The sequence below is a fragment of the Cavia porcellus genome, unplaced genomic scaffold, assembly GCF_034190915.1.
Source record: "Cavia porcellus strain 051 isolate PalLab524CR breed Dunkin Hartley unplaced genomic scaffold, mCavPor4.1 scaffold_16, whole genome shotgun sequence".
NCBI classification, from domain to species: domain Eukaryota; kingdom Metazoa; phylum Chordata; class Mammalia; order Rodentia; family Caviidae; genus Cavia; species Cavia porcellus.
In genome coordinates this window covers 33,051,892-33,065,273 of record NW_026947499.1, presented here as the reverse complement: position 1 = coordinate 33,065,273, position 13,382 = coordinate 33,051,892, and the positions used below count along the sequence as shown (strand labels likewise).

At 54.3% G+C, this 13,382-nt stretch overlaps 3 protein-coding genes across 11 annotated transcripts; 1 reads left to right on the top strand and 2 right to left on the bottom strand.

The window, feature by feature from the left end:
* Positions 1-125: 125 nt before the first annotated feature.
* On the bottom strand, positions 126-3,953 carry Nubp2 (NUBP iron-sulfur cluster assembly factor 2, cytosolic). 3 transcript variants are annotated; one of them, XR_010039786.1, is made up of 8 exons: positions 3,750-3,953; positions 3,042-3,160; positions 2,756-2,954; positions 1,809-1,963; positions 1,556-1,666; positions 1,344-1,413; positions 1,082-1,227; positions 849-982 (listed from the first exon to the last, which is right to left on the bottom strand). XR_010039786.1 is itself a non-coding variant. In XM_003478103.5 (7 exons), exons 1-7 carry the CDS (start codon positions 3,763-3,765, stop codon positions 837-839), a joined length of 816 nt encoding a protein of 271 aa, XP_003478151.2. In that variant the 5' UTR covers positions 3,766-3,953; the 3' UTR covers positions 126-836. The 3 variants fall into 3 exon arrangements, 2 of the variants coding, with proteins under 2 accessions (XP_003478151.2, XP_063082359.1); XM_003478103.5 differs by lacking the exon at positions 1,082-1,227 and having other exon boundaries at positions 126-982; XM_063226289.1 differs by lacking the exons at positions 1,082-1,227; positions 1,344-1,413 and having other exon boundaries at positions 126-982.
* Positions 3,954-4,137: 184 nt separating this feature from the next.
* On the top strand, positions 4,138-10,129 carry Spsb3 (splA/ryanodine receptor domain and SOCS box containing 3). 4 transcript variants are annotated; one of them, XM_063226286.1, is made up of 8 exons: positions 4,138-4,442; positions 5,167-5,304; positions 8,249-8,426; positions 8,520-8,707; positions 8,785-8,887; positions 8,968-9,093; positions 9,323-9,399; positions 9,594-10,129. In XM_063226286.1, the coding sequence occupies exons 2-8, from the start codon at positions 5,179-5,181 to the stop codon at positions 9,702-9,704; spliced, it is 909 nt and encodes a 302-aa protein (XP_063082356.1). In that variant the 5' UTR covers positions 4,138-4,442; positions 5,167-5,178; the 3' UTR covers positions 9,705-10,129. The 4 variants fall into 4 exon arrangements, with proteins under 4 accessions (XP_063082356.1, XP_005007441.1, XP_005007439.1 ...); XM_005007384.4 differs by having other exon boundaries at positions 4,139-4,360; positions 9,323-10,129; XM_005007382.4 differs by having other exon boundaries at positions 4,139-4,442; positions 9,323-10,129.
* Positions 9,652-13,340, bottom strand: Eme2 (essential meiotic structure-specific endonuclease subunit 2). Of its 4 annotated transcripts, none has more exons than XM_005007386.4 (8): positions 13,111-13,340; positions 12,673-12,809; positions 12,295-12,387; positions 11,668-11,759; positions 11,397-11,490; positions 11,177-11,292; positions 10,834-11,023; positions 9,652-10,750 (listed from the first exon to the last, which is right to left on the bottom strand). In XM_005007386.4, exons 1-8 carry the CDS (start codon positions 13,142-13,144, stop codon positions 10,580-10,582), a joined length of 927 nt encoding a protein of 308 aa, XP_005007443.1. In that variant the 5' UTR covers positions 13,145-13,340; the 3' UTR covers positions 9,652-10,579. The 4 variants fall into 4 exon arrangements, with proteins under 4 accessions (XP_005007443.1, XP_003478150.2, XP_005007442.1 ...); XM_003478102.5 differs by having other exon boundaries at positions 13,095-13,317; XM_005007385.4 differs by lacking the exon at positions 12,673-12,809 and having other exon boundaries at positions 13,111-13,317.
* Positions 13,341-13,382: the final 42 nt, after the last annotated feature.

Sequence of the window (13,382 nt, the reverse complement as noted above, 5' to 3'; positions counted from 1 at the left end):
GGAGAAACATTCCCAGTCATCAGAAGCCTAAAACAATGAAACGAACAGTGGCTGGTCTAGTTGTGGAATGCTTAGAAGCAAATGCTGTCATCACTAGGAAGAGATCTCAAACATCAGACTCATGATCAAGGTGGTGGGATACATTTAATGGCAGCTTCATCTAGTGCCTGAGGCCAGTTCACCACATCAAGGAATGCTGCCCTGACAACCCAATTCACAGGGCTCAGGCCACCAGATGACAGCAGGAGGCCTGGGCCAGCTTGGAGATGGTGTGGATGGCCAGCTGTCAGGAATGGTTAGCCCATCTGGGCCACTAGACTGAAAGTCTGAGTTGTTGGCTAAGACCATTACTATCTTAAGGTATCAGGCTAAGGGGCGATGGTGCACACCTACAACTCCAACACTTGTGAGGCTGAGGGAAAAGGATTGCTAGGAGCTTTAGGCCAGCCTGGGCTACTCTGTGAGCTTAAGATCAACCTAAATTACTAGTGAGGCACTGTCTTAAAAAACATCAAGTGGCTGGGGATTTAGCTCAATGGAGTAAGCCCCTGCCTGGCAGGCATGAGGTCATCAGTTCGATCCCTGGTACCAAAAAACAAACAAAACACATAACAAAAAAAGGTACCAGGCCTGAGCTGTCCTTCAGCCACAGGCTGGCCAGAGAGAACTACTGTCAGTGTGCACCACTTGTGACAAAACCTCTCCAAGGACAGGGCCTGCGAGGTGACACTCACAGCGATACTGCTTGGCCAGTGCTGTAGATCCCAGAATGCACCTAGGATCTCTGCTGTGGAAAGTCTTGGAGGCTGTCTGTGGAGCCCCTTGTGGAGAGGCTGTCAGGACAGCATAGTGGGCAAACTATCCAGAATTTTCCGAGCTATGGAGGTGAGTGCAGGAAATGCAGGGCTCTTAGGCAACTCCTGGGTGAGGTCGTGGCCCTCCTCTAAGCTCCTGGTGAGCTCGGGGTCCAGGGGAACAGAGCCTGAAAAGACAAAGAGGAGTCTGGGAGAAGCTGGTACTGTGAGGCCCTATGTCCAAGCACCACTTGCTACCAGAGCTTGTGCCTCTCCTCATCACCCACCTGGAAGAGAAGAATGGGCACCAGTGTCCCCAGAGAAGATCCCAGAACCTCACACGAGTGCTGGGTAGCATCCTGTATTTAGCTCCTCTGTAAGTATTAGTCTCCAACATTGCTGGTAACCAGGCTGATGCTGGCGACACTTCACACTGGTGGCACAGGGTTTCCCATTCTTACATGGGTATAGTTGGATCCACCCAAAGCAGAGGCAGGATGAGAGCTGAGACCCCAGTGAGATGCCCCTGGGCCCATTTTCTACACTCACCTAAGAAGGGAACTCCGGCGAGCCGGGCCAGCTCTTCCCCACCACCCCTGGAGAAGATACTGGTACACTCCTAGGAGATAGGGGTAATGAGGACCAAGCTCATCATGTTAAGGGCCAGGGGCCGACAGTGACTGGTCTGAAGATACTGCCTGACCTGGCTTGTACTGTGTTTGTCAACTCTGTCACAGTCCTAGCTGTTTCTCAGGACTCACCGCACAGTGTGGACAAACGAAGCCACTCATGTTCTCCACGACCCCCATCACTTGTAGACCAATCTTCTTACAGAAGGTCAGCTCTCGCCTCACATCCCCCACAGACACTGCCTAGACAGCAAGAGACAGGGATGGGCCAGTCAGCTACAAATTCAGCCTAAAATTGCATAATGAATAGGGAGACCTGGTCCCCACACCTGAGCCTAGTGGAGAGATCATACATTCAGGGGATGAGTGCAGCTGTGGATGATACCTGTGGTGTGGTGATCACAAGGGCCCTTAAGGGCCTATAGGGTCGAAGTGCTTCCACTACGGCCATATGTTCATCAGAAGTCCCTGGGGGTGTGTCCACCACCAGGCAGTCCAGCTCCCCCCAGGCCACGTCGGACACAAACTGCTTTATCAGTGCTGTAAAGACCCAGAGAAAGAGGTGAATTGGTCTGTGCTATGTGGACCAGCAATCTGAAGAAAGGTATCTTATTCAGGAGGCACCTCACCAGCCTGGAGGCTCTGGGACCACTTACAGCATTAGACTGAGGCAGTGAGAACCCTGCTGGGGGTTCTTAGTAAGGGTAGAGGAGCAAAACAGTGAGATGGTAGAGCCTATCCCTGTCCTCACAAGCATACTTTCTCTCCTGTGCTCTGTGGCCCCCAGCACCCAGCCCTGTCTCCACATGATAATGCAACAGTGATTGGCGTTGATTCTCGCTAAGGCCTCAGTTCAGGAGAGAGCCACAACCTCCTAGGGTTGTCTGTACCAAACTCTCAAGCCTGTGCGAGAGCCTGCTGTGAAAATTCTTGCAGGTGTATCCAGGACCTGCCCTGTACTAGTTAATCATCCCAGCAGCCTCTCACTGCAATTAGGACAGTTTATTGTCATTTGCTACTCCAGGGAACCGGACCTTGACCTCACGAAACCCTCACCCCTATTTGAAAGGAAGGAGGGCAGCCCTCCACCTCTGGCCTTTTTTTTCCCCCTGAACTGGGGACAAAATTCAGGGCCTTCACACTGAGCTACATCTTCAGCCTTTTTTATTTTAATTAATGGATCCTCTTGCCTCAGCCTCCCAGCACGTTGGGAGTGCAGGTCTGTGCTACAACACCCGGCCCCTTCAAACTTTTTAATTCTAAGCTCTAAGAAGACATCTGGGAGAGGCTGGAAGGCCATCTGTGCCTGCTTGCATGCAGCAGTGTCATTACCATTCTTCTTGGGACCTCTCCACACCACTGCCTCATCTGGATTCTCCAGCAGGAAGCCCACAGACATTAGGGAGATGCTCTGCTCCCGATCCACAAAGACAGGCACCCAGCCACGGTCACACTGGTGTACAGCCTTGCCCTGTGCTTGAAGCATGCGCGGGATGCTGGGGCCACACAGGTCTACGTCGAGGATCCCCACCTGCAGCAGGCCAGATGGCAAAGGTTCGCGAAGTGCAAGGAGTCAAGCAATTGGCGCTAAGCTGCAGTGCTCAGGGAGGGGCCTCACCTTTTTGCCCTCATGGTGCAGCGCCAGGGCCAGCTCGGTAGAGATAGTGCTCTTCCCCACACCTCCCTTTCCAGAAAGGACAAGGATGATGTGTCGCACACCAGCCAGGTTCCCAGGTTCTGGTGAGAAGCAGAAGTTGGGAAGTTCGGTGTTTTCCAGAGACCACAGGCCCTCATTACTCATTTATTTGAGCAGTGTCACGTACCAAACTCTGAGGATAAAAGCTAATGGGACACTTATCCCTTCTGACCCATAAAAGCTAAGGCATTCAGACAGAAGGAAGGTCTAGCAGCTCCAGATTGACCTATCCCTGCACCTGTCTGAAGAGGGGGGTCACAGAAGGCAAAAAATCTCAAACTCCCAAGCAAAGGTACTCCTGGGCCCACAGATGTCAGGAGGAGGCTGATGAAGCTGAAGACCTGGCACAGTCATAATCACGCCAGCGTGTCTCCGCACCACCTAGCTAGCTCGAGATAGCGTTCCCGCGCGCCCGGAGGCATGTTTAAGACCAGGGATAGGCCGCGGGGTACCCAAGGGGAACTGGTGTTCCGCACTGGTCACCCCCAGCAGACTGCAAGCCGGCCGCACAGAGCCTGCCAGACTCGCACAGATTCCCCTCGTTCCCGCACGCCCCGGCAGGCAAAGATTTCCCCCTTAGGCAACGACTCCCTCGGGTCCACAGAAACGTCCCCCGATCCAGAAGCTCACCAGTGTCTCCCTCCATCTGGCCGCCACCTGTGAAAGCAGCTCCTTCCGCCAGCCCTGCGCACCTCCAGCAGACGGACAGCGTGAAAAGCCCGCCCCTGGTTTCTTTTGACGCTCCCCCAGCCAATCAAGTAGTCCGAGGCCTTGCCAAACTGGGCCCTCTGGTTCCGGCGCAAAGCACGTAGGGGAGCAAGAACTACTTTCGTGTTCGCTCCGACGTCCAATGGGCGTGCGGGGGTCGTCCCCAACTGTAGCCAATGAGGAGGTCTGGACCAGACTGACAGATTTTGCAACCTTTCAGTAGCAGCTGTGATCATCGGAAACCCATCCCTACGAGAAGTCCTGACATGGCGGGCCCGCCTCCGGCCTCCGGGCCAATGCGGCGCGGGGGCGGGGATTGTTTACGTCTCGGGCGGAGCGGAAAGTGGGTCAGGGCCCGCGGACCCCAGCAGCGGCAGCAGGTGAACGGCGCCCGGTCCGGCTTGGCCGGCCGGCGCAGCGCTAACCTTGCGGAATAGGAGGCCAGCCTCTCTTTGTCTTTGTGGGATCGGCGCGGGCCGGCCGGGTTGCGGCTTAAGGGTCGGGCACTACCTGCAGCGTTGCCGGAAGCCGAGGTCGGTGAACAGCAGCCCTAGGCCCTAAGGGTGGCAAGGGGGCCGGCCGCGGCCTGGAGCAGCCTGCCCGGGCATTCACTTGGTACGGCTAATGAAGGGGTCTACAAATTGGGGTCTGCAGGGGATAGGAGGTATTCGGGTAAAAGGCAGGACAGCTCCAGCTAGTGGACCGAGAAGGTGAATTAGAGTCAGCCCCTCGCATCTTACCCCGGAAACTGGCAAGCTTTGAACAGATCCTAAATTTATTTCAAAAAGAGAGCTCGGTTGTAGGGTGGGAGGCTGGAGAAGTCGAGCGGAAGTGTTCTGCGGTTCGGGAGATGATGTTTGGGCTCTAGCGAGAGCGAGGATGGCTGCAGGTGTGGCGGGAAGGAAGAGGTCGAGTCAGGGATGATGACTGCGGTGCTTCTGGCATGAGGAACTGGAGGCTGGAGATGCCATTTGTCAAACTGGACAGCAGAGGAGGAGTGAATCGGGTGTGAGATGTCCGAGGGGCAGCTGGGCTCCAGAGTGGAACTCCAGGGTGGGCTGAGTGGTGTCTTCCAGTCATGGGCGTTTGGGTGGTGTTTCACACCATCTTCTTCGGTTTGATCAAGGTGCTCAGATACTGGAGCCAGGTAGGGACTTGTGAAAAGTTCCAGAGCCCCAGGTCAGCATCCAGTGCCATGGAGCCCCCACCCTTGGGTGGGTCTGTGGGCCAACCTGCCAAGTAGAGGCCAAGTTCCAAGGGCAGAGCACTGGGATGGGGTCTGTAGGTCATACAGCTGTGGGCTGTGTGTCCATCTGGCTCTGGGCCTGTTTCCCTTCAGGTCCTGTTCACCATGGCGAGGCGACCCCGGAGCAGCAGGGCATGGCATTTCGTCCTCAGCGCAGCCCGCCGAGACGCGGATGCCAGGGCTGTAAGCCTGGCAAGCACCCCTAACTGGGGCTACGACTCTGATGGGCAGGTAGGTCCCAGTAGCAAGGTGGTTATTGTAGGCTAAAGCATAAGGATTCAAAGAGAAATGTTCCTGAGCCAGAGGATAGGTGATTACTGGGTGTGCTATGTCCAGCCAGGTTCTGATCTAGTAAAGGTCATACAGCTTGGGGGTAGCACGATCTTAGGACAAACATGAATTTGTTTTCTTTCTTTGCTTTTGAGACAGGGCCTTGCTGTGTAGTTCAGGCTGGGCTTGAACTCACTATGTGGCCCAGGATGGCCTTGAACTCAGAGTAATCCTCTTTCTGCCTCAGCCTTCCAAGTGCTGAGATTATATGTATGTGACATTGCGCCTGGCTAAGCATGGGTTCTTTCCCATTCTCTTCTGTGATGATTCTGGTATGAGAGAGGCTGACTGCTGGCTTTGGTCAGATTGTACAACAGAAATTTTCTATTTTGTCTGCCCAGCCAATTTCCAGAGGTAACTGTTGTTAAGTTGCTGTGTGTGTCTTTCCAGGTGTTTTTTTCTGGAGTGCAGATGTGTTCTCTGTATTCAGCTACATGCGTAAAAGGGGACTATTATTTTTTTCTGGCAGTACTGGGATTGACTTAAGATCTTCACTCTGAACTATGTTCCCAAGCCTGTTGTTTGCATTGTGTTTCATTAAGTTCCCCAGGCTGGGCTTGAACTTGTTATTCTCTGTCTCAGCTTCCCAAAGTGCTGGGATACAGCTGGATACCAGCATGACTGAGCTCAGGTAGGCCCTCCAAAAAGTAAAGTGGCCAGAAGATGCTCAGCTCTGTGCCCATGTCATCTGTGGCCAGACCTGGGAGGCTGGCTGAATGGCCTTTATCCCTGAGGCAGTACAGTTTGGTGGGGATGGGGCAGGCAATTGGGATGGCTTTTCATTTGACTTCTTGAGGCTGGACAGTTATAGCTCTGTACATGTAGCCTGGTCTAGACAGATGTCCTGGCCAGAAATGGTCCCTTCTTTGGCTTTGTAGAGGTGGGAGGCATAGGTTTACTGGTCTGGCTGATAGCATTTTGGGGCTGAGCTTGAGAGGCTGGCCTATATTCCTTCCATGCCTCTAGCTCTGACCACGAAGCCTGAAGCAGTCTATTGCTTGCATCCCTGCCTCACAGCCTCATGGCTGTGGGGTACAGGTGGTGTCTGGGCTGGGCAGTGTGACACATGCATGCTGTTTGTCCTGTCACCTAATGGGCCCACGGTACCTGTGTGTGGGCGGGTGTTAGCTAGTCATCCTGGGTGTTTCTCTCTTCCCTCTGCTCCAGTGTTCTCCTTAAGGCTTGTTAAGGGTCAAGTCTGCCTCCTCTCCAGGTCAGTTTGACCTAGTGCTCTGGCTCCTGACTCAGTGGATTTACCTTGGTGTTGCAAGGCCTTCCTATGCCAGCTGGGTACAGTCCCCCTGGGCCTGCCTTGTCTGGAGGCAGGTGGCTTGGCCTATGTTCACTTTGGGGCTGCCTGAGCTTCCCGTGTGGTAGTTTCCTGAGGCAGAGTCCACTTGAGTATATACTTAGAAGTCTTTGGGCAGTTTCTCCTCAAATGCAGCAGACCTTCTCATCCATTTAAGATACCATGTGGCTTCATTCACAGAAAACTTGGAGGAACAGATCCCACTAGGAAGAGTTCAGGGTTTAGTGGGAGGAGGCGGAAAACAGGACACTAGCAGAAAGTGAAATGTAATAAAAAGAATCTGGGAAAGGGTCCTTGGGAACAGTGGCACATGTCTATAATCCTAGCAGTCTAGGAGGCTGAAACAGGAAGATCTCAAGTTAAAGCCTAAAGGGTGGGCTGGGGACTTAGCTCAGTAGCATAAGCACCTGCTTTGTAAGCACAGTTGTGAGTTCAATCCCCAGTACCAAAAAAAAAAAAAAAAAAAAAAAAGCCTAAAGGCTAGGGATGTGACTCAAGTTGTAGGCACAAGACTCTAGGTTTGAGCCCCAGCACCACAGGTGCACATACACACAAATGCCAACACAAGTTAGAGCTTAATCTGGACAACTCAGTAAGACCTGGTCTCAGAGTTTAAAAAGGGCTGGAGTGATACCTCAACCATCTATCCATGGCAAAGCCAGTGACTATAGTGCTATGGAGCAAAGCTGGTGTGAATTGATATGGCAGAGGGCAGGACTTTGGATATGGATTGGGGCTGGCTTTGTGTCAGCAGGACCCTGTGGTATGACAGTGCCCAGATTTTAGGTCACCTGTGCTGGTGTGCAGGTATGTGGCAGGAAGGCTGGAGCAGGGCCTAGGGATCATAGGGCTGATGGAGCAGACTGGCATGGAGTATTTGTAACTTCCCTGGCCCCTGAGCAGGTTGGCCTGGGGTCTAGAGCTGAGGCAGGTATTTCAAAGATCTGCATATTGAAGTAGGAAAGCCTGTGGAGAACCCCTTCTCAACTGCTCTCCTGCAAGAGCCTATGGGCTGGCTCATTGCTAGAACCTGACCAGTTCAGCTGTGGTGTCTAACCACTGGGCCAACATCAGCCCTAGGACTTGGAACTTGAACCACAAAACTGTGTCCCCTTGGAGGTAGTGACAGTTCTGATGTTTCTTATAGCAGCAGCAGTATAAGCCCGCTGGGCTTTAAGAGAACACTCCATTGGCTTTGGTGACAAGATGACCTCAGCCCCATACAGGCTTAAGCCCCACATGGTCTGGCAGGGCTAGGTCATCAAGAAGCTGTTGAATACTAGAGGGCAGAACTGATAGGCCCTGCCTTTGATGCTTCATGGTGGCTGGGTATCCAGGGCCCCCACGTGTGGAAATGGGGGTGGCTGGGCCACTGTGTCAGGTGTTAGTACTGAGCTGTGTGCACCTATGACGCCAAGGAGTCCTTGGTACCTATCCCCCTTCAGGTGGAATTTAACAGTCTGGCTTGTGGTGGTAGAGGTGAGTGGTAAGTAGAGGGTGAATGACCAGTAGGAATAGCTTCCTTCTCTCTTCTAGCACAGTGACTCGGATTCCGAACCAGAGTACTCATCTCTGCCACCATCCATTCCCAGTGCTGTACCTGTGACAGGGGAGTCGTTCTGTGACTGCGAGGGACAGAGTGAGGCTGCCTTCTGCAGCAGTCTGCACATGGCCCACCGTGGCAAGGACTGCCGCTGTGGAGAGGAGGATGAATGTGAGCACCTGGGTCAGGCCCTCCTGGATGTACAGGGAGACCTTGTGGTTTTGGGGCCCTCCTCAGCCTAGGTCTCTTGTTTTGATTTTGCAGATTTTGATTGGGTCTGGGATGACCTAAATAAGTCATCAGCCACCCTGCTTAGCTGTGATAACCGCAAGGTCAGCTTCCACATGGAGTACAGTTGTGGTACTGCAGCTATTCGGGGTACCAAGGAGCTGGGAGATGGCCAACACTTCTGGGAGATTAAGATGACCTCACCTGTCTATGGCACTGATATGGTAAGTGGCCATTGGCTTGAGGGCAGCTACCATAGGCCCCAGGCCCAATAGCCCCTGGTCAACCCCACTGTCCCCAGATGGTGGGCATTGGAACATCAGATGTGGACCTGGACAAGTATCAGCACACATTCTGCAGCCTTCTTGGTAGGGATGAGGACAGCTGGGGCCTGTCCTATACAGGTGCGTGTGGCTTAAGTGGGGTAGGCTGGTGGGAAGGGCAGCATTACAGATTCTGGGCTTACATACTCAGTTGTCCTTAGGGCTTCTTCATCATAAGGGCGACAAGACAAGTTTTTCCTCGAGGTTTGGCCAGGGCTCCATCATTGGTGTGCACCTGGATACCTGGCACGGGACACTGACCTTCTTTAAGAACAGGAAGTGCATAGGTGAGGGCACCACTTGGCCTAACCCTTAGTGGAAACTCAGAAACCCAAGGCCCCAGGGTGGGTGGGTGGGGGTGTGTATGTGCATGTACCTCAGGGGCCATGATGGAGTCCCCTCGACCAGCATCCTCTCTCACAGCTGCACAAGCTGCTTCCCTCAGCCACCCCAGCATGGGTTATGGGAGGGCTGAGCCTGGCAAGCAGGCCTCCCTTCCCCGTGTCTTACTTCCAGGGGTGGCGGCCACTCGGCTACAGAACAAGAAGTTTTACCCAATGGTGTGCTCCACAGCAGCAAAGAGTAGCATGAAGGTGATCCGTTCTTGCGCTAGCATGACCTCCTTGCAGTACCTATGCTGCTACCGCCTGCGGCAGCTGCGACCAAACTCAGGAGACACCCTTGAGGGCCTGCCCCTGCCACCTGGCCTTAAGCAGGCCCTATACAACAAGTTGGGCTGGGTACTGAGCATGAACTGCAGCCACAAGCCTGCTGTGTCCTCACCTAGGGCAGCAGATCTGACCAGCCCCAGCAGCCCAGAGACCAGGCCCTGCCAGAGAAAACGCTGCCGACGGACCTGATTTTATTTCTTGATGAAGACTGCCTTCTCAGCCTGTGACTAGCATTCTCTCCCTCCCTGGCTTCTTTCCATCCAGCAGGAGAGAGGAGAGCTGGGCTGAAATCATCTCTCCCAGGGCCAAGACAGTCTTTTCTTCAGGGGCCCCAGGGCCCCAGGCTGCCAGTCCACCCAGCTGCCTGAGCTGGGCAGGGCACAAGCCATACCTGTGCCCTTGTGTCTCCCTCTTGAGTGTCTTGGGAGGAGCAGCCTGAGTACCTCTGGACCCAGACTGGGAGCCAGGGGCACAGGTGTCTGCTGCCCCAGAAAGAGAAGGGTTCTGCTGGAGCTTAGTTCTTTCTGTTCCTGCCAGACCTGGATTTTTTCTTAGCTTGCTTTGCATGTTGTCAGCTGCTGCGCCTGTCACAGAGACTTTAATTGTCACAAATGCCCACACAGCTGTAAGATTAAAGAGTCCATCTCAAGGCCTTGGCCTCCTTTGTGTCCAGTTTTCTTCCTGTCAGGTCTGGCTGTCCAACAGTCTGAAAGGGTCAGGCCTGGTTCGCCTCTCCCTAAGATCTCATACTCCTCCCAAGGAAGCCACCCTTGAAGCCTCTGGTAGCTGTGGACCTGGAAGCTGTCTGACACCTCTTCTGGACACATTGCCCTGCTGCTTGGCTACCCTGAAGCCAGATCTATAGCCAAAAGTCCCCGTTTTCTCCAGGTCTTTTTGCTAAATGTCACCTCTGGACTGGGGAAGCGCTCACTTCATTTCTGCTCATTTCATAACTTCCCTCCCCTTCACCCACCCATAAGCTCAGACCTGACCAACTGAGTCCACCCTAGTCTACCTTCGGTAGGTTTAGGTCCTGCCCTTTAGTGTGTTGGGCTATATACTGTCCTGTTGATGGATGTGGGAGGAAGCCCAATGGGTGTGCTCAGGAGCCCAGGTCCAGCAGGAGGTCAGGGTTGGTAGTGGTCAGGAAGAGGCAGATTCTGCGGGAGAGGTCAGGCCCCACCCTGCGGTGTTGCTTGCCTTTGTGGGGCTTCACAGGAAGGTCAGCCAAGAGGCCCAGGCGCTCTTGTTCTGTGCTGCAGGCCAGGAGTGCCTAGGACAGGAACTGACATGAGCAGAGTGTTCCTTAGGGACCTGGTTTCCATTCTTGAGAAGGAAATACTTAGGGGGACTCACCTGCTGCAGAAGGCGGGGGGAGGGGAAGGCAGCAACCACAGCGTCAGCTACAGCTGGGCTGACCCTGTTAAACTGCTGAATCTGCCTCCACCACACCCCCTGTAGCCCAGAGCCATTTCTGGCCACTCTTTGGCCTGAGGCCCAGCGTCCTGTTGTGCAGAACGAAAAGGCCTTGGAGTCCCGGTACTGCCTATGACAGGAATGACAGGTATTTCATTCAGAGGTTGGCTTTTCAGAGGTTGGCCCTCTATCTCTTGAGCTTAGCAAAGCCTTCCTGCTCTCAGCAGGTATTTCTTCCACCCCTTGTAGGTAGTCCACCTCAGCCCTGGGCAGGGGCACATACTTGGAAGGACGTTGGGCAAGGGCTTTGGTGAAGGAGCATACATGCTGGCTCAGCTCCTGCCATGAGGCCACCAAAAGCACATCCAGGTCTCTAAGGAGCTGCAGGAGCACCAAGGCCTAAGAGGGGGCAAGCCATGGGTATGGGTGAGGGTCTATTCATGAGAATAGCCCCTGTACTTGGACAAAGCCAACTGTGCCACACAATCCAGGCTGACTCTTACCTCTTCAACCTCAGGCCAGCCAATGGTCAGGTGAGTCTCAACCATCTCTGGACTCTGTGGCTGCTGTGTCCCCTGGGTACTCGGCTGGTGAGACCTAAACAGAGGTAACCGTCCTGCCAATCCTCACACACCCTCAGTCCTACCCTTCATGGGTTCTGCTTCCACCAGAGCCTATCCTGGGCAAGGGGACTCACACAGCACTCTGTAGAACCACCCCCACATACCCCAGGAACTCAGCCAGGTTTGCTAAAGGCATTAGGGTAAACAGTACCAAAGGTAAGCATCCAGCCCAATGACAGCCACATGGGGGTGGACAGGGCTCTCAGCAGAAATCCAGGGCACAGAGCAGGGTGAACCTAAGGTCTGAGACAAGACATACAGCACACCTGTTCACACTTACTGACAGGAAGTTTGTGGCACCAGAGTCACAGGCCACCACCCACAGCCAGTTTGCAGGAGAGGAGCAGAGTCTCAAGAATATAAACCCTGTATCATTTTAAAGTCAAGGAGACTGAGGAAAACTGCTGGGAACATCCCAGATTCTACGAGAGTAGGAATCTTGTTTTTGGCCACTTCTGTATCCTAGTGGGCTTACACCTGACATACATCAAGAACTCAACAAACGCTGACCTTTGGATGCTGGGCCCAGCAGATACTGTAACAGGTATGCCCAGGTAGTCATGAGGTAGGCATTCTGATTCTCCTCCAACACAGGCTACTGAGCACCCGGATAAGGGATGGGCTTTTGCCTGTCATAGGCAAACCTTACTCTCAACACCTCTGCAGTTTTGACCAGAGAACCCCTAGCTCACCCATGCCCCTAGCCCTTAGAGTGATAACTAGAGAAGCTTTGTTGCCTGGCTGGGGATCCCCACTACCAGGATGCAAAGGACAGCACCTGGATAAGCTGAGTCACACCCTGCAGAAATTCTTCTGGCTTCAACAGCAGCAGTAGCTCCTGGTCCTGTGCAGCCCACACCTCAGGAAACACCTGTGGGGACATTGAATGCTAATGATCAATCTCATCCTGGGTCCCCAGGGCCATTACAGTCACCCTAGCACCTCCCCCAGTCACACCCAGGTCTGCTTTCTAAAAATCTCATGTCAGGTTCCAACTGGCCCTAACCCGTGGCTCTCTGAGGGGGAACATTCTCTGACAGCAACTGAGAGATGGCTTCTTTCTGGCAGAGTGATAAGGAACCCAGAATGTCTCACTCAGTCCACCCCTTTGCCAGGCTTGTCTGGGACCCAAGCTGCACTCTCAGGGGGCACTCACGCCTGGGGGCTGGGGGTTAGGCCTCACTCCACTCCACTGCAGGCTGCGGGCTGGACTCTGCGGCTCGATGTAGCACTCACAGCCCAGGGCACTCAGTGCTTCCATCAGGATATCTGAGCCGGCATCTTCCAGGACAGCTGGGCCGCAGGGTATAGTTCGGTCACTATACGCTCCCACGCAGAACTTGCGGGGTGCGGGTGCAGCCCCACAGAAAGCTTAAATACTTCCCATCCCCCGCCTCGTGTTACTCTTCCCTAGAGTTAACATCCCACACAGCTGGTCCTTTGGAATGGCTGGGGACCCCCACCCCAGGATGCAGGAAGGACACGCCCAGCCAGCAACTGAGTCAGCTGGGCTCTGCTCTAAAGAATGTCACCGAGCCTGGGCCCACGTCTCCCGCCCCAGGGCCCATATCCCTGCACCTGGGTCCACGCGCACCGTCAAGCGCTGCAAAGCCTTCTCTGGCCGCCATGTCTCAGGTGCTACCTTGTGCTCCTCTGCAGCGTTCCGGGGCCCAGCACCCTCTTCTGCCGTAGTGTCACCCTCAAAGTCCGAATCCGAAATCTCCCAAGTCGGGGGCAGTCGCTGGCTCCGGACCCGAGCCCTTCGCGAGCTCGCGGCCCTCCTACGGCCAGCCTCTGTCATGGGACAGCCTCCTCTCCGCTTCCGGCCGGACTCCGACGCATTTGTCTTGGACACCAACCGCTTCC

Excerpts from the sequence above, each read along its gene's own strand:
- Eme2 (XM_003478102.5), bottom strand. The coding sequence starts at position 13,317 with ATGACAGAGGCTGGCCGTAGGAGGGCCGCGAGCTCGCGAAGGGCTCGG. Across the intron at positions 12,388-12,672 it reads CTAACCCCCAGCCCCCAGGC|GTGTTTCCTGAGGTGTGGGC; the intron begins GTGAGTGCCCCC and ends ATGTCCCCACAG. Across the intron at positions 11,293-11,396 it reads GCTGGCCTGAGGTTGAAGAG|GCCTTGGTGCTCCTGCAGCT; the intron begins GTAAGAGTCAGC and ends GCCCCCTCTTAG.
- Spsb3 (XM_005007384.4), top strand. The coding sequence starts at position 5,179 with ATGGCGAGGCGACCCCGGAGCAGCAGGGCATGGCATTTCGTCCTCAGC. Across the intron at positions 8,427-8,519 it reads CTGTGGAGAGGAGGATGAAT|ATTTTGATTGGGTCTGGGAT; the intron begins GTGAGCACCTGG and ends TTGATTTTGCAG. Across the intron at positions 8,888-8,967 it reads CTGGGGCCTGTCCTATACAG|GGCTTCTTCATCATAAGGGC; the intron begins GTGCGTGTGGCT and ends AGTTGTCCTTAG.
- Nubp2 (XM_003478103.5), bottom strand. Across the intron at positions 1,414-1,555 it reads TCGTTTGTCCACACTGTGCG|GAGTGTACCAGTATCTTCTC; the intron begins GTGAGTCCTGAG and ends CCTATCTCCTAG. Across the intron at positions 983-1,343 it reads CGCCGGAGTTCCCTTCTTAG|GCTCTGTTCCCCTGGACCCC; the intron begins GTGAGTGTAGAA and ends TTGTCTTTTCAG.